Source organism: Ochotona princeps, chromosome 12, assembly GCF_030435755.1.
Source record: "Ochotona princeps isolate mOchPri1 chromosome 12, mOchPri1.hap1, whole genome shotgun sequence".
Taxonomy (NCBI): domain Eukaryota; kingdom Metazoa; phylum Chordata; class Mammalia; order Lagomorpha; family Ochotonidae; genus Ochotona; species Ochotona princeps.
The window spans coordinates 1,298,534-1,316,550 of NC_080843.1; the positions used below are offsets into that span (position 1 = coordinate 1,298,534).

Genomic DNA, 18,017 nt, shown 5'->3' on the forward strand with positions numbered 1-18,017 from the left:
GCAATGGCAGGTGGGGCCGGCTTACACATGTGCATCGGGGAAGCCATGCGGCCGGGTGAGGCAGCCTGACCACTGGCCCACACCGCCCTGTCCTCCACAAGCAAGTGGCTATTTCGCCTCCATCCAAGTTATGGCGGCCAGCCGGGGGGCGCCCAGGCCCCTGCGCCTCACCCCCAGTGCCCCACCATGTCCTTGCTCACACCTCAGTGACCTAGACCGGTCTCCTGGGAGGCACCGGGATTCAGATGTCCTCCGGCATGGAGCCACGGCAATGTCTCGGGGTGAACTGAGAGCCAGGCGTCCCCCTTTCCAGCCAGGTGCAGCCAGCGTTTCCGAGTTCCGGCTTGTCCTGCTGCTGAGCGTCTGCGTAGTGAACTGGCGACAGGAAGTAAGAGGGCCGCCACCTACTGGTGCCTCCAAAGAACAGAATGCTCTTTTCTCTAAGCCTTGACTGCTGGCTTCCCCACGGGGTGGAGCCCAGGGGTCTTTGCAGCAGCACGCCCTCTTGGCCTTGTCACTGTGCCACGGGCCGAAGCTTCTCACCATCCCTTTCCGGGGCTGCCTCCACCCACTGCGCCCAGCCAACCTGACCTGTGCCCCCTCTCCCAAGCCATCACTAGTCCTGGCCAGGCCCTGGCTCCACGGCCCCAGGCTGGTCCAGCGTGGGCTATACTGTGTCGATTGCTGAGGACAGAGCACCCTGCCACCCCTGAGGCCATGTCCCTCCCTCCTCGGGGCTGCCCCATCTCCACGAGAGCTTCCCAGGCGAACACATCAGATTTATTTTGCAACACTTGGGAAGTCCCCACAAGCACTGGCACCCGCTCCTGCTCAGCGGTCTTTTGCTGGGTCCTGGGTGCCCAGACAGCTGGGTGGAGGGGTGGGCACAGGCCCTCAGCCGCAGGAAGTCTGTGTTAGTGTCACGTGAGCTGTGCTGACACACTGTACGCAGTGCGATGGTGGGCTCAGCCCCGTGACGCCCCTCATAGGCCGCCAGGAGCCCTGGCACCCACATGGGCTCAGGTCTCGAAGAGCTCCCTGAAGGCGGACCCCACCTCGGCGATGAGGTCGGTGGTCGTGGTGGAGCGGCCGTGTTTCTGGAAGGCCTGGCGGTTGCACTGCCTGGTGAGGGTGCAGGCCCCAAGGGCGGCCAGCAGGAGCGGGTTGGAGCTGCAAGGGGAAGGGTATCGGTGAGAAGCCGGGGAAAGGCACCCTAGGTCTGGGGACATGTCTGTAGGGAAGGTGGAGCCACCCGAGCTGTATGGGGTGGGGGACACACACACACCTGACACATTCCTGCTGTCACTGTGACAGACATGCTGGGGGTGGGGAGAGCTTGAGGGATTCCCCATGCCTGCCCAGGGACTCCCCCGCCACTGCCCGCTTCAAGTCCACATGGACATGCCCATATTGGGCGGTGGTCCTGACGTGTGTGTCCCAGCTTTAGCCCACCACAGGTGGGCCAAGGCTACCAGAGGACAGGCACTTCCTGCACCAGCACGTGTGGCCACAGGGTCACTGTGGCGTGTCCCTAGTCTGAGAACTACAGGGTCCACGGCCCAGGCCGCCACTGGCAGTGGACAGTGGACACGCCTTCAGTGTGGGCTTCATGTGGTGGACTCTGGGGCCCACGGACTAACCCTTGTGGGAGCTACAGACCCCCTTGCAGTCAGAGAGTCTTGGGGACCCGGGAGGTCATGCCTTACCCGTTTGTTTTCTCGGGTCCAGCGAGGAGCGCCCAGTGCACCAGAACGCCCAGTGAGCCGGACAGGAGGTCTCCTTGCCCCCCGCACCTGCGGCCGCTGCCTTCGTGGCTGCACACGAGCACTGCGGAGCCACAGATAAACACGTTATACATCATCCACACTTCCTCCCTGCCTGCTCCAGCTCACGGAGGAGGAAGCCTGCAGCTGCTTTCCCACCACATGCTACACCCGTGTATGCCTGTGTCAATCACACAAGTGTCACTTGTGAAAACCAGGCATCCTGTTCTCTTGTGTCACAGCCAGGAGTGCCCAGTAGGGAGGACCCCTCCCCCACGGACGCAGGGACTCCCGTGCATGAGGGAGTGTGCATGCCACACTGCCCATGTGCCCTCACTTGAGGGACCGATCAGCAGCTCTCTGTCACAGAGTTCCCACTGTGATCTCACCAGGTCTGGGTGAAGGGAGGGAGAACTTGGGACCACAGAGACAGTACTGGCTGCCCTGTCAGCCCTCGGCCCGGCCTGCCCTCAGCCCTCAGCCCTGTCAGCCCTGAGCCCTGTCAGCCCTCAGCCCGACCTGCCCTCAGCCCTCAGCCCCGAGCCCTGAGCCCTGTCAGCCCTCAGCCCGACCTGCCCTCAGCCCGACCTGCCCTCAGCCCTGAGCCCCGTCAGCCCTCAGCCCCGAGCCCTGAGCCCTGTCAGCCCTCAGCCCGGCCCGCCCTCAGCCCCGTCAGCCCTGAGCCCTGAGCCCCCTCAGCCCTCAGCCCAGCCCGCCCTCAGCCCCATCAGCCCTGAGCCCTGGGCCCCGTCAGCCCTCAGCCCCATCAGCCCTCAGCCCCGAGCCCTGTCAGCCCTCAGCCCGGCCCACCCTCAGCCCTGTCAGCCCTGAGCTCTGGGCCCCGTGAGCCCTGAGCCCTGAGCCCCGTCAGCCCTCAGCCCTCAGCCCAGCCCGCCCTCAGCCCCGTCAGCCTGGCCTGCCCAGGGCTCCGTTGGCTTGCCCCTTTGGAGAAGGCGACTGGTGAGATGCTCCAGGTTGGGTTCTGGATGAGCCCACCACCCACATCTGCTCCAAACCCACTCACCCTGCTGCCCATCGGAGATCACGTCACGCTCTCCCTTCTGCACCACGGTCACGTTGCCCAGGGCCTGGCTGAGCCTCAGCACGGAACCAGCACGGTCCTCGCTGTCCACAGGCCCTCCGAGCTGCGACAGCAGAGTGAAGCCAACAGAACCTGGTCCTCAGCTATGCACGTGGGCATGGCCCCGTGCCATTCACCAGCTCACTCTCGGTCTAACAAGTCACTGGGCACTGCCAGAGGCCGAGTAAGTGGCCAAGCCCACACAGTATCTGTCCTCTGCCGGTCAGGCCAGCACCATGGTGGGCACTGCAAGGCAGCAGGATGGAAACCTGAAGGCCAGCAGCCCCGGGAAGGGCAGGACACTCGTGGTTTGGGGACCCATGGATCCACATGTTCCCTCATGACAGCGTCACAGAAGCCAGGCCCCAGGGGGACTGGGCAAGCAGAAGAGGTGACCCTCTCGGGCCCCATGGGCACTCACCACAGCTTCATGCAGCCTGCTGAACTCGGCGTGGTTGGGTGTGAGAAGGGCCTTGTGGTAGCCCCGAACAAGGGCCGGCTGCTGTGCCACCAGCCACAGCCCGTCCTGTGCGAGATGAGCCGCTGCCTTCACTGGGCATCCTGCCAGGGCCCGTCCCCACAGTGGGGCGAGGAGAAGCCACACTCACCGCATCAATGACAACGGGGATGCCCCTGGCCTTGGATGCTTCCAGAATGTCCTGTGGGGAAGAACACTTGCTCAGAGCAGGCCGTTGGCCGGGCACACACAGAAGCGCAGAGCCAAGGGCAAGTAAGGAGAGATGCGAGACCCAGCAGACAGCCAGACCATGCCAAGCCGCGGGCATGTGCATGGGCTGGGTCCCAGATGGCCAGTGGGCCCACCCAGACCACACCTCCGGAGCCCAGAGGCTTGCCTACAGCACACAGACACTAAAATCTGACTTCCTGCCAAGTCTCACAACCGTCCAGCATTTTAACACACTTTCCTTGACTATTTTAAAATCCGAGCGACCACAACAACAGACAGCAGGTCATTCTTTGTTAGAACCATCCTAAGAGCTTCAGTGGGCTCCCCGTTTAAAACCCATCCATGCACACACATGGCCACAGGGTGTGGCGAAATGTTCACACAAAGTGGAATTCTAAAGGCACGTATCAGGGGCAGGTGCTTGGTGTGGCAGCGAGGGCATTTGTGTGAATGCTGGGGTACCGGGTCATGTCTTCACTCTGCCCCGACGCCCACTCCCTGCCCACGTACACCCTGGGTGTCAGGAGTGACAGCCAGCTTCCTGCCACCCACAGGAAGCATGCGGAGTCCCAGCCCCTGGCCTCGGCCTGGCCCGGCACTGCTCATTCGGGGCAGGAACTGGCAGGAGAGCTCTGTGTTTCTTTTTCTATATACCTAATAAATAAAAATAATAAAATCCAAAATCCCCAAAATATTTTGGTGAAATTTAGAAACCAGAGATGTTTGTTACATGCCTCTCTGTGAACTTGCTGTAGTGCCCGTTGTGTAATTAACACATCGCTGTTTATTATTAGCCAATGTGTTCTAGCAAAACCAGACTGGAGCTGCATGCAAGACCACCCCTGCCCGGTGGGGGGTAATGCTGGAAGCCACAGCAGGTGGAGCAGTGATGTGGCATGAAGGGACACCTGCACCCTGCTGGGGCCGGCTGGAGTCCGGCTCCTCAACTCAGATGCAGCCCCCTTTGACACACATCCTGGGGGTAGCAGGTGATGTCCCAAATCATGAGCCCCGCAACCCCTTGTGGGAGTCAGGCGGTCACTGTGGGTGCTGGGGCTGCCCTGCACGTGCCTCAGGAGTGGACACCGGTGTCCAAAGAGCCGAGCAGGGCAGGCAGCCACTTCAGAACAAACATTTAGTGACCATTTAGTTTCATCTAATTGGGTAAGAGAGAGCCCTTCCACATGCTGGCCTACTCCCTGGATGGCAACAGCCAGGGCTGAGCCAAAGCCAGGACACAGGGTTTTTTCAGCTCTTCCAGGACACATTAGCAGGAGCCTGGGTCACAGCGCAGGATCAGATGTGGGCGTCTTGAGTGGCAGCTAAACCCACTTTCCACAACGCCCACCCGAGAGCCAGCTCCCGAGCAGCTGGAGCTGGACAGGAATCATGCAGCACCCCGCAGTCCCACCCATGCAGTCCAGGTCACTGGCACCTGGACATTTCCCAGCAGGCGGTCCTCTCTGCCCAGGCCGGGTCCCACGACGAGGGCGTGCAGCCGGGACAGCCACTTGTCCACCTCCTGCGCCGCATTCGGGCTGTCACTGGGTGACGGGGAAGATGGCTTACTCACAGGCATGCTTGTCACCTCTTACACGAGGCTCGCTCCGCTCCCAGGCCCGCCCCCCATGCAGTGTCCACCTCACTGTGGCACAGCTAACTTCCAGTGGCCTACAGTCCCCCTGATCAGCAGCTGCTCCCATCCCTATTCATGTGGGAACAAAGGACACTCCGCTGTGGCCTTGCTCACTGTCGCGTGTGGCACTCCACTTCCATGTACCCGGGCACGATCACTCCACTAGGGCCTCTGCTGCCTCTGCTGGTCTTCATCATGGGGTGGGACAGTCACCATCCCTGGCCCAGTGCTGTGGGCCTCAGAGGACACCCCCCACTGAGGCACCTGCCCCACTCTTCCATGACACTGCTTGACCTCGTGCTTGTCACCGTCCACGCCAGGGGCCAACTCTGTGCTTCAACACGTTAAAGCCACCTGAGCCATGGCTTGAGTCCTGCCTGCTCTGCTTCCGAGCTGGCTCCCCGCTGCTGTGCCAGGAAAACGGGCACGCCCAAGCTTGGGCCCCTGCACAGTCCCACTTGCTGCCCCCTGGGTGGAACTGCCCAATAAGGAGGGACCAGCACAAGGATGTAACTGAGACTAAACCAAGCAATGCCCACCAGCCATGCGCCAGTGCCCAGTAGGCACCCCCGCCTGGGCTGTTCCGGTAGAAGCCACAGCAGCGGGCAGGTCCCGGGACCCAGAGACAGAAGTGTAGGGACACGCGCAGACTCACAGGACGGGGTGCACGATGAGCTCCGGGCTGTAGGACTTAATCACGGGCGCCGCCTCCCTGGCACAGAACACGTGGGACAGGTCTGCACCCTGAGGAGACCAAGCAGGGTTAGAGTGCCGACAAGGCACGTGGTAGCCCACCCGTCCAGCTGCAGCCGGCACCCATCCAGACGTTAAATAAGAATATTAGTCCACAGCACTGTCACGGTGACCGAAAGACATGCCTGAGACAGCCAGGACCCTGGGGCTCAGCCCCCAGTGGCTGCCAGGAGCACCAGGTTGGCCCAGCCCACTGACGCTGCCATGCTGGCATCAGCCGCTCACCCTGGGACCCTCGAGGCTCCCCATGAGCTGAATGCTTTTAGTGTCCAATGGGCTTCACTGGCAGCGACATCACCCCTGCAGGAAAGCTAGGGTGGGCTGAAAGGCGTTGCCATCACCTACAATCACTGGGCAGGTCCCCACCAGCATGTGTAACAGTGTGGCCAGCAGTCTGAGGCAGACATACCACTTTGAGAGCTGAGATGGCGGCGAAGTACGGAGCTCCAGTGTACCTAGAGAAGACACGCTGAGTCGGGGGGCTGGGAGGCGGGAGGCAGGCACAGGGTCTCCAGCCCGCCAGGACAGACCCTGCTGACGGACACAGTGTGGGCACAGGGCACAGTGCAAGCCCGGCCATGGGCAGACGCTCAGCAAGCATTCAGAGTGAGAAGCTGCGGCCAGCGGAAACCACTCTGCACACGCACCTCCACACTGCCTCCCTCAGGGAGCCGACCCCACTGGGAGTGCGTCTTTCTGCGCTGGGCGCCTGTGAGCTCAGAGCAGCCTACAAGATGCTGCTCTCCAGCTGGGCCTCTGGGACTGACCGAGCCCCTCTCCTTGGGACCTCGGGTGACCCCTCTGCGTCCCCAACACAGCACCTGCTCTGCAACAGCCAGCAAGGCCCCATGCTGCTGGGGCCACGCTGATGACTCAAGACCCAGGTACTCAGCCTCTGAGTGCAACTGCCATTTTATTTTTTAGATTTACTTATTTCAAAATAAATAAATGAAAAGTAAAGAAGAAAAAAATATTTATCTATTTTTATCGGAAAGAAAGATTTACAGAGAGGAGGAGAGACAGAGACAAAGACCTGTCCACTGGTTCACGCCCCAAACGGCCACAACGGCCAGAGCTCAGCTGATGCCGAGCCAGGAGACAGGAACCTCTTCCGGGTCTCCCACACAGGTGTAGGGTCCCAAGGCTTTGGGCCGCCCTCTCCTGCTTTCCCAGGCCACAAGCAGGGAGCTGGATGGGAAGTGGAATAGCCGGGACATGAGCTGGCCCCACATGGGATCCCTGCGCATGCAAGGGGAGGATTTAGCCAGAGCCATCGCTCCCGGCCTGCAAGTGTCACTTCACAGTCATCCCCAGGAGAGTTGTCCTGACTGAAGGAATACAAACAGGACACTCGGCCCCCAGAACCAGGTGCCACTCACACCCGCCTGCTTCAGCGTAGCCTGTCCTCAGGCGTGTCACGAACAGACAAAATGAGCAGTGGCCAACACACACACACACGTGCACATATGTGCCCATGCACACACACGGAAACAGCTCAGCAATGCCTGTGGGCCCCTCAGCTGGCAGAGGCTACTGTACCCACCACGAACAGGTAGAGGGCTGGGCGGGACGGTTCAACCTTCAGCAGCATTTGGAACGCACATGTCCTCTGATGCGTGAGTCACAGGACAGACCCTGGGCAATAACCAGCCAGGTGCCAAGGCCTCCCGACCCAGGACATGCCCACTCCGACTGGCAGGACAAGGGTGTCTCACTCCTCAGGCTGGCCCCTAACCCTGAGCACCTCACTAGCAGAGTACACAGGCAGCACACACCAGCAACAAGGACTCCAGCCCAGGCTGCGTGCGGAGACACAGGCTCTGTTCTCACTGGCGTGGGGCTCTCCCAGTACCCCCCGCCCCCACGGGGACACTCCCAGGCTCCGCCCCCAAGGGGGCACTCCCAGGCTCTGTCCTCACTGGCATGGGGCTCTCCCAGGCTCCGTCCCCAAGGGCAGAGGCTCCAGGCTCTGTTCCAAGACTCCCACCCAGACCAGACACCAATGTGTCCTCAATACATGGCCAAGTTTACTAGTTAGAGTGCCTTCCACACCACGGCATATCAGGTAAAGCCATCACCTGCAGTGCCAGCGCCTGCTGGTGCCCTGGCTGCTCCAATTCCTGCCGAGCTCCCAGCTAATGGCCTGGGAAAAGTAGCACACGATGGCCCAAACGTTTGGGCGCCTGCCAACTACGTGGGAAACCAGAAACAAGCTCCTGCCTTTGGCCTGGCCCAGCCCCGGCTCCAGCCATCTGGTGAGTGAGCCACAGCACAGAAGATCCACCCCCTTGCCTGCCTCTCCCTCGCTCTGTAACTCTTTCAAAATAAACCAATTTTTAAAAAAAGGTTTGAGAAAATAGTACAACAGATTTTAAAGGGCAGATACTGTAACACTGGGTTAAGAAACAAAACCTAGGGCCCAGGGTGGTAGCTCAGTGGCTAAAGTCTTCGCCTTGCATGTCCCGGGATCCCATATGGGTGCCAGTTCTAATCCCGGTAGCCCCACTTCCCATCCAGCTCCCTGCTTGTGGCCTGGGAAAGCAGTCAAGGACGGCCCAGAGCCTTGGGACCCTGCACCCACGTGGGAGACCCGGAAGAAGCTCCCTGCGACTGATTTGGGATCAGTCATCTCTGGCCATTGCAGCTGGTTGGGGAATGAATCATTGGAGGGAAGATCTTTCTCTCTCTCCTCCTCCTCCTCTCTGTATATCTGACTGTCCAATAAAAATAATTTTTAAAAAAAAAGGGCCTGGCGGCGTGGCCTAGCGGCTAAAGTCCTCGCCTTGAACGCACCGGGATCCCATATGGGTGCTGGTTCTAATCCCGGCAGCTCCACTTCCCATCCAGCTCCCTGCTTGTGGCCTGGGAAAGCAGTCGAGGACGGCCCAATGCGTTGGGACACCGCACCCGCGTGGGAGACCTGGGAGGAGGTTCCTGGTCCCCGGCATCGGATCGGCGCACATGGCCCGTTGCGGCTCACTTAGGGAGTGAATCATCAGACGGAAGATTTTCCTGTCTCTCCTCCTCTGTGTATATCTGGCTGTAATAAAATGAATAAATCTTTAAAAAAAAAAAAAAACAAACACCCTAGGGGACAGCACTGTGGCATAGCAGGTAAAGTCACAGCCTGTGATGCCGCATCCCATATGGACACCGGTTCCTGTCCCGGATGGTCCACTCCCCATCCAGCTCTAGCGCAGGATGCCCCAAAGCCTTGAGACCCTGTACCCGTGTGGAGACTCAGAAATTCCTGGCTCCCGGCTTCAGCCCGGTCCAGCTGTGGCCACGGCAGCCACTTCGGGAGTGAACCAGTATACAGAATATTTCTCTAACTCTTTCAAATACATAAGTCTTTAAAAAGAAAAAGAAAAAAAAGAGCTGGAGTCTCAGATTTCACAAATGACTCCCACAGATTGCCAAGTCTACCAGAAACAGGCTGCATGCTCTTCTCCGGCCTTTGCCGAGGCCTGGGAAGTGCACGGAGGCTGATGACAGAAAATGGTCTCCTCCTGCACCCACAGCAGCCCTCACACAGCCTCCCCGGGGATGGTCGGGGCCCCACGGGCCTCCTCTGCCATTAACCACAAAGTCCACCAGCTGAAAACCAAGAACAAGTTGATTACTGAGTGTCCGATCAGATACACTTTCTAGAAAAATATTTGTTTTATTGGAAAAGCATAATAACAGAGAGTGGGAGAGAGATCTTCTAACTGCTGGATCACTCCCCACGTGACCACAACACCCGGGCCGGGCCAGAGAGAAGCTAGGAGCTTGTTCCAGGTCTCCCACATGGGTGAGACACCCGGCACTTGGGCCATCGTTTGCTGTTGCCCCAGGTGCATCAGGAGAGAGCTGGACTGGAACAGGTACCCACAGGAGAGGCTGGCTACGCAGGTGGTGGCTCTACCTGTGGCACCACAATGCCAGCCCCCTATCATCTGGATACACTTGGAGATGATTCCTGGGTTCATCTAGACACACAGATACGAGCTGGACTCCGTCCCCGCCGCCCAGCTCTGCCACTCACTCCTGGCAGCCCCCGACCACGCCGATCCTTCCGTCCTGCCCTTTGTGCTTGCCAGCGGCCAGCGGAGGGACGATGCTCCTCACCAGCAGGGCCGTCTCGTCCATGCTCGTGACGGAACACGCTGCCCGCAGCGACAGTCCTCTCTGTAAAACTGAAAAACAGAAAAAGAAGATGGTGAGCAGGCGGGGGCCATGACTGGGAGCTGCCAGGAAGCAGCTTGAACAGAACGTGCCCAGGCCGGCCGTGGCCCCGGGGCTTCCCCGGCTCGCTTCTGCGCGCCTGTGCTGCTGGGGAGCCAAGTTAACACGTGCCAGCCAACTACTGCCCGCTGACGCCGGAAACATCAGCTTTACGTCAGAAACATCTCACAAAGGGGCAACTACACAATCTTCCAGAAGGTTCTGTCCATTCAAGAAAACACTGTTATTGTAACTGTCTCGCTTCACTGCCAATTCCTTTGGTCAGTAAGGTCTGCCCTCCCCATAGGCAGTAGGCAGCAGGCTCCCTGTCACGGGCCAGGGGGCACCCCGGGTCTCAAACACACGGCAGTGCCCCTGGCCGTGCCTCCAGCTCACCACCACATGGCACCCTGCATACAGCACAGCCCTAAGGCTGGGCTCAGAGCCGCATCCTACGACACTGCCCGCTCTGCATGGGCTTGGATTTCAGCTGGCCTGTCTGGAAAAGCCTCCCATGCGGTCCACTTTGCCCTTGACACGGCTCGTGGGGGAGGGGCAGGCTGCTGTGCATGCAAGGCAGCACATGGCATACGAAGAGTTAACAGATAAAGAGCCCGCTCATTCTCAAGATCTTTGCAAATTAACATTTTCTTAACACAAGACACTTTTTATTTCATGGTCACTTTTATTTCTTTGGAAGTTAGAGCAATGAGCGCGCGCACACACACACAGTCTGCTGGTTCACTCCCCAAATGCTGTGATGTGCAAGGCTAGGCTGGGGCGCAGCCAGGGGCTCAGCACTCCACCGGGCTCCCACGTGGCCAGCGGAGACCCAAGTGTGTACCACCTGCTGCTCCCAGGATGTGCATGAGCAGAAGGCAGGACCAAAGCCACCGCATCACCCCGCGCCAGCAGCCCCGAGCAGTAGACACGTGTCCCAAGTTCCACTGAAGAGCAGACTGTGCTCTGCCTCCTCAAACGGCGCCATCTTCATCCCTCCCGCCTTCTTCTGGCTCAAGGAGACCAGCCCTGGGCGCCAGAGCTCCCCTCGGACCCAGCTCCCCATCAGCACACTGGCAGGCTCAGGCTCATCCCCAATGCCCACATGGGAAACCCGGACGGAGTTTGAGTTCCCGGTTCCACCCAGATGGAGTTCCACAGTTCCTGGCTCCACCCGGATGGAGTTTGCTCAGTCGTCTTCCCAGCCTCCTCCCCTTTGCCTCATATCCAGCTCGCTTCTGGCATGGATGGCCTTCTCCTTCCCGCCTCCCGAACCGCCCACCCCTGCCAGGTGCCTTGCAGACGCTTGGGAAGATGAATCCGGAAAGGTGGTCCGGGATAGCCAACCACGCTTGTCCCGCAGTGCTCAAGGCGCCTTCCTGGCTTAGTTTACCTTTTATGTCTGAGAGAACATACTTTCAATTTGCATTATAATCAAAGGCCTATTGCTTCACTAAATAAAGAGCTCAACAAATAAAAAATAATAGAAAAAGGACCATTCAGCAGGAATAAAGGCGAAGAGTTTAAACTCATCAAAAAAGGGCCTGGCACAGTAGCCTAGTGGCTAAAGTCCTCGCCTTGCATGTCCTGGGCGCCGGTTCCTGTCCTGGACGCTCCACTTCCCATCCAGCTCCCTGGGCAAGGCCAGCCAAGTCAGCTGCTCCACTGGGGTCGCCCACAGGGGTGACAGGGACCCAAACACATGGGCCACCATCCACTGCCTTCCCAGGCACAGTAAGAGGATGTGTGACAGGAAGCACAGCATGCACGGCTCAAAGACTGGCACCAAAATGGGCGGCCGGCACCACAGGCTGTGGCTTCACTACTGACCACACACTGCACCAAGCCGGCAAGTCTAAACACAGACAAGGCAGGCCCTGTGCGATGGCTCAGCCGTTAAATCCTCACCTCGCATCCGCCGAGATCCATTGGGCACCAGTTCACATCCCGGCTCCTCCATGTCCCGTCCAGCTCCCTGCCTGTGGCCTGGGACAGCAGCTGAGGACGGCCCAAAGCCTTGGGACCCTGCACCCGCGTGGGAGACCCACATGGAGTTCCTGCAGGCCCTGCAGCCACTTGCAGAATAAACCAGAGCATGCAAGATCTTTCTGTTTTTCCCACAATCTCCTTTTCAAATAAATAAAACAAATCATTCAGCTAGAGCAGGCTGCAACTTCGAGCTCCCCCCTCCTCTTTCCATCGCCATCATGCATTTAGGTGGTGTGAATACTGACTGCATTCACACAGCACCCCAGCAGTCCTCAGCAAGTGAGCATGGGAGAACCCTCCAAGGCCCACGGGGTGGGCGGCCTGTCCACCCTGCCCTGTGGAGGGACGCAGCCCTTCTGCCGCCGCACGGGCACAGGAGGCAGGGACCCCTGACGCCTGCAGCCCGAGACGTGGCTCTCACAGGACGTGGCCAGCGATACAAGCTTCCGCTGGGTCACTTCTAAAGCTCACGGTGCCACGGTCAAAGCCAAAGCAATCATTGCTACGTGGGAGTTTGTGAAACAGCCCAACCCACAGAGAACGTGTTGCGTGTGCGTGCAAGGAAGGACGCACTTGACAGCCGAGCCTCCCGGCCTGCCCTCCGCGGGAGGGCACTGACCCGGGCACCTCGGCAGCACCACCTGCTTCAGCTTTCCCAGAGACGTCTCGAAGGCCTCCTTACCTAAATGCTGTCGTTTTAATACAAGAGCAAGCAGATGTTTCACAAACGCCCTCTCAAACTCTTCTAGAAGGAAAATACAAACTGCCAAGACACACAGCACACGGGCAGGTGCCCGGAGAGGCAGTTCAAATGCCTGCATCCCACAGCGGAGGGCCTGGTGCCAGCTGCCACACGTCCTGGGAGATGGCGGGCGGCTCCTGGCTCTGTCCTGTCCAGGCCCACTGGGCGCAGGGAGCCGGGGAGGGGACGGCAGAAGGAGGGCTCTGCCTCCCTGTCTCTCACATAAATGGGTGGGATTGTTTCTAAAGATTTATTCATCTTTTAAAAGATTTATTTTAATTTTTATTGGAAAGTCAGATATAAAGAGACAGAAAGAAAGATCTTCCATCTGATGATTCACTCCACAAGTGGCTACAATGGCCAGAGCCGAGCTGATCCCAAGCCAGGAGCCAGGAGCCTCTTCCTGGTCTCCCATGCGGGTGCAGGGTCCCAAGGCCTTGGGCCGTCCTCGACTGCTTTCGCAGGCCACAAACAGGGAGCTGGATGGGAAGTGGGGCTGGCACCTGCAAGGCAAGGACTTTAGCCGCTAGGCTACCGTGCAGGCCCCTTTTTTTTTTCCTTAAGTGTTGTGTTGTAACGTTTTTATTGACACTCTGACTGCCAAGTGGAGTCCAGAAGGCCAGTGGCCTCCTGCCAGTTTCCGTGAGGGTCTCGCTGTAACTGCTGATGACTGGGTCCCAGCAGGCTCACTGTGTCCCGCAGATTAGCCCAGTGCACGCACCAGGGTGCTGAGGGCCGGGCAGCTGGACATTCAGCTGGCACTTACACAAGCAACTCTGTCCCCTACGCCCGGCCACGTGGGCAGGAGAGAGCCACATCTACCACAAGCGCCCCACACAGAGAGCTGAAGCCAGGCTCCCGGGGCAGGACTTGAACCACCTAGCTAACAGTGAGTCCCCACAGCCGGTGGGCAGCGATCTGCAACAGCACCTGATGCAGTTTGCGGACTCCCACATCAGCGCAAGCAAAGAGCTGGCTAGCGCACAGCGCCTGCGCCCTCGAGGACGTCCCAACCGTCCCTGCCGGTGGGACCCAGAGCCACAGGGGCAGCCAGGTACTTGCCGGCCACGCCCAGTCCGCCTGCAGGGGGAGGCCAGGCACGGTACGACTGGCCATCCTGGCTCCTGGCTGCCGGCAGAATCCTGTCCGTGCCTTACGTGCGCACAGCCCCGCACACCTTGCACACACCGCGCTCTCTCCTGCACTATAACCTACTACTCAGCACCTGGCCAGCCACGCTCTTCCGGCTCGGTCCAGCCTGTCGGAACAGGCGCGGACGGGAGGTCGGTGGGTCAGCCCGCTCCGCAGGTGGACCCCACCTGCACCCCAAGGCCTCGCCCAGCCCGCCGGCATCGCGAGAGGTCAGCAGCCAGCTGGCCCTCGCCGCGCGGACCCGCGGGCACTCCCAGCGCCCGTCCCCGCGGGGGCGGCCGGCCGTGGGTACCTGCGTCCATCCGTAGCCCGTACAGCACGAGCGCGGCGCACAGCAGCGCCGCCACGGCCCCGGGCGGCATCCCGAGGAGGCCGCTCGCCGCCTTACCTCGCGGGCAGCGACCGAGCGCCGCAGCCATCGGCCCCTTCCGGGTGTCGCCGCGACGGGCGTGCGCTTCCGCCCGCCCCCGGCCCGGCGCCGCCAATCACCTCCGAGCTGCGGTAATTGACAGGCGAGACGCCCAACCAGGTCTGCGGGTGAAATCGGGCCCTCCCTGTTCGTTTTCCTTCGGCCTTTTTGTGGGACGTGGGCGCTTTGGGTGAGACCCTGGGCCGTGTGTCCAGCGAGCCGCCTTCCCCGCGCAGGCTTGGGCCTGGGATTTGGGGATCCAGGACCCCGTCGCCCTTGCCCGCTGGGATGAGGCGCTGTGAGGAATGGCCGCGGGGTTGTCTCGGCCATGGGGCAAAGGACGGAGGACAGAAAACTAACTTCCTAGTGCTTTTTAAAGCCCCCTGCCCCGTTTCCTTCGGAAAGCTCCCGATCGTGCTGAATAAAGCGTGGGGTCACAGTTCCGCAGAGAGCTCTCCGAGCCCGCAGCCCATGCCGGCCCACGAGGCTGGTCACCGGGCACCCTTTGCGCCCTTTCGCACTGCTGCCATCTTACATGGGCCTGCCCTCCAGGCTTCTGGAATGTTCTCTCTGCCTGAACCTGGCCGGGAGTCTGCCAGCTCGGGCAATTACTGACAGCTCCCCCTCAGCCCGCCCCTGGAAAGTTAGGCCCCAGGGTGCGTTTGGGTGTGTAGTCTCCTGGGAACCTGGCACCTGTCCCATGGGGGTGGGGGGGTCTCCTCTCATTTCCACAGCAATTACCTTGCGTCGTTATTACTGTGCAGTTCCCTCAGGTCTCACAGACGTATGGGATTCTGTCGTAATCTATTCCCGCTGAGGATCTTTGTTTTTGTTTTAATTTGAGAGGCAAAATTACAGAGAGAGGAAGAGGAGGGAGACATCTTTGATCTGCTGGTTCACTCCCCGAATGGCCTCAACTGCCAGGGCTGGACCAGGCAGAAGCCAGGGGCCAGGCGCTGCTTCCAGGTCTCTCACGTGAGTACAGGGTCTCAAGGCCACAGGAGGGGGCTGGATGGGAAGAGGGGCAGCCAGGGCTAGGACCAGTGCCCGGTGGCTCCATCGTGGAGACAGTCGGTAAGTATAGGATGTGTTGGGGTTCTTAGGTGAGGGCAGGCTATTCAGAAGGGACAGCCGTCATGGTAGGGTGAAAGTTTGGTTGCAGCCTGCCTGACCCGGACTGGGGGATAAGGCAGTCTGGGAGGACAGCCCCCCAGTCTTGCTCTTGTTTGTTGGGAAGGTGCCATGTGGACTTGCAAAGACCGCTGTCCACTGTGCTAAGGCTGGTTCAATTGGGCAGAAGACCCCTTCTCTGTCATGGGTGTGTGTCCAGCAGCTGGAGCTGGCCTGAATGGGTACCAGGCAGTTAATACTGTCTGGTTGGAGAGGCACTGTTCGGTGCCACAATCTTCCAGGGCTTGGCATGAACCAAGCTGTTCCCAGTGGCCCAGCAAGTCCAGATAATGGCAACTAGTGCATGTGTGACAATGAACCACGGGGATGTCATACTGTCCCTCAGAAGGACCTGACCACTGGCCACCTCACCTAACCAGGGCCAGGAGGCCCCAGACCTTGCCGACAGCCCAGGGCTCAGCAGGATGCCCAAGGGACTGTCCCTGGAGCCCACTGAGGGAATGCTGGCATGCAAGTGCCAGACCCTACAGCCTGGGGCTGCTACAGATACACCCAGGCCACCTGCTGGCCTCATCTTGGTCCCACATGCAAATTACCCTAACAGAATCTCCAGCCCCCTTCCCGCTTTTTTGAAGATTTATTTTACTTGAACGAGTTACAGAGCAAGGGAGGGACATGATTACAGTGTTTTTTAAAATGATTGTTGATTTATGATCTTCAAAGCAGAGGGACACAGAAAGATCTTCCATGTACTGGTTCACTCCCCAAGTGGCTGCGCCACTACATGCCACCTGCAGCGAGTGCTCTGGCACCACACCCGTGTCCTCACAGGTCTTGGGACAGTCCGTGTCCCCACAGCTTCCCTGTTGACACCTGCAGTGGACCCAGAGCCTCTGTAGGTGACATGTAGTGGTGAACACAGGTCCCCATAACTCAAGTTGAGGCTTTCCCGGAAGCCCCAGGATGGCACCTCACTTGGAAATAGGGTCTGTGTGGATGTGAGTGAGGTGCGGTGAGACCGTTAGGGCTGGTCCTCACCCATTCTGACCAACGTGTTTGTCACAAGGAGAGCTGCCAGAGACACACGCAGCGACAGCTGTGCGAAAATGTACAAGGAGAGATGCCGACCACGCTGCTGCAGGTGCAGGGCTCTGCTGGAGGGAGCCAGCGGCCCCTGGAAGCAGCCACCCACGGGACTGACTCCAGAAACGAAGGGCTTAGCTGGGGACAGCAAGGGGCTGCTGTTGGCAGGTGTGTGTGAGGGCAGGGCAGCGGCAGCCACTGGAGACCACGGACTCCAGGGCTTCTCGCCTGTGTTCTGGTCCCTTGGTGAGGTGGCTGCCGCTGGGAGGGGCCACGTCCTTTGTGGCAGCTCCTGGGAGAGGGACACTTCAGGAACGGCACCTCCATGCTGCCTCGGCACCTTTTTGGGTGTGATGAGTAACCCTATGGGCATCATGGCCTTTCAGAGACAGGGAGCACACTGCCCCCTCGAGCCCTCGGAGGGTACTGCACCCAGGCTCCAGGCTTCTCTCCACTGTTGGGGGAGGGGTCCGCAGCCTTGGCTTTCAGAGTCCACGCTCCCACTGTGCCCCCACATGCCCTCTGCTCCCCTCTCCTAGCTGCAAAAGAGTCTGAGCAGTAGAATGTTCCTGCACGTGCACCGTGAACAAAACGGGTCAGTTAAGATGGAAAACAAGGGAGTCGAGAGTGGAAGGAAGCACAGTGCTCCTCCACGCCGGCTCCCAGGACGGGTCCGGTGGCGGCACAGGGTGAGCCTGGCTCCCACTGACCTCCCTCTGACCTTGCTGCTCCAGTTCTGGGAGCACTAGGCCTTGTAAGGATTTATCTGTGTGAAGGGCAGAGTCACAAAGGAAAGCGAGGTTTTCCATCTGTTGGCTCCAAGCCCAAATGGTTCTAACAGATGGGGTTGGGCCAACCCAAAGCTAGAAGCTTGGAGCCCCATCCCGGTCTCCCACGTGGGTGGCAGTGCCCAAGTCCTTACGTCATCTGCCCTGCTTTCCCCGGCACATTCCCCGGAAGCTGGCTGAGAAGTGGAGCAGTGCGGCCTGGAGTGGCTGCTACATGGGGTGCAGGCCCAGCGCTGCTTGCCACCCGAGGGCCACGCAGGAAGGCCTCAGGCTCTCCCGGTGTCAGTGCCTGCTTCCAGATGGCCAGGAGAGGCAGGGCAGGCCTGGCTTGCCCTCCCGTGTGACTCCTCCCCACAGGGGCACCCTCCGCGTCTGTCCCTCTGCATTAAAGCAGCCTAGGCAGTAGATTCTAGAAAGACATTGGATACTGTGGCGGAAAGTACAGGAGTCTGCTCTCAGCAATGATGAGTCATCAATAAAATCTAAAACAGTGTCTCAAGCTGGAGCCGTCTGCAATGAGAAGAAAGGAGACACGGGGCAAGTGGGAAGGGACTGAGGGAACAGGGCAAAGAATCTACCCCCATCTTGCATCATGC

General features: G+C 59.6%; 1 protein-coding gene across 2 annotated transcripts; it reads right to left on the reverse strand.

Annotated features, from left to right (window-relative positions):
* Nucleotides 1-758: 758 nt before the first annotated feature.
* Nucleotides 759-14,477, reverse strand: NAXD (NAD(P)HX dehydratase). Of its 2 annotated transcripts, none has more exons than XM_058670804.1 (10): nt 14,399-14,477; nt 9,949-10,099; nt 6,331-6,376; nt 5,824-5,912; nt 4,968-5,076; nt 3,453-3,503; nt 3,266-3,370; nt 2,788-2,908; nt 1,707-1,827; nt 759-1,170 (listed from the first exon to the last, which is right to left on the reverse strand). In XM_058670804.1, the coding sequence occupies exons 1-10, from the start codon at nt 14,427-14,429 to the stop codon at nt 1,020-1,022; spliced, it is 975 nt and encodes a 324-aa protein (XP_058526787.1). In that variant the 5' UTR covers nt 14,430-14,477; the 3' UTR covers nt 759-1,019. The 2 variants fall into 2 exon arrangements, with proteins under 2 accessions (XP_058526787.1, XP_004577672.4); XM_004577615.4 differs by having other exon boundaries at nt 14,303-14,405.
* Between the last annotated feature and the right edge of the window lie 3,540 nt (nt 14,478-18,017).

Bases quoted from the DNA above. Each gene is read 5' to 3' on its own strand.
- NAXD (XM_004577615.4), bottom strand. From the start codon at position 14,372: ATGCCGCCCGGGGCCGTGGCGGCGCTGCTGTGCGCCGCGCTCGTGCTG. The intron at 5,913-6,330 runs GTATGTCTGCCT...TGGTCTCCTCAG, and splicing joins CCATCTCAGCTCTCAAAGTG to GGTGCAGACCTGTCCCACGT. The intron at 2,909-3,265 runs GTGAGTGCCCAT...CTGCTGTCGCAG, and splicing joins GCAGGCTGCATGAAGCTGTG to CTCGGAGGGCCTGTGGACAG.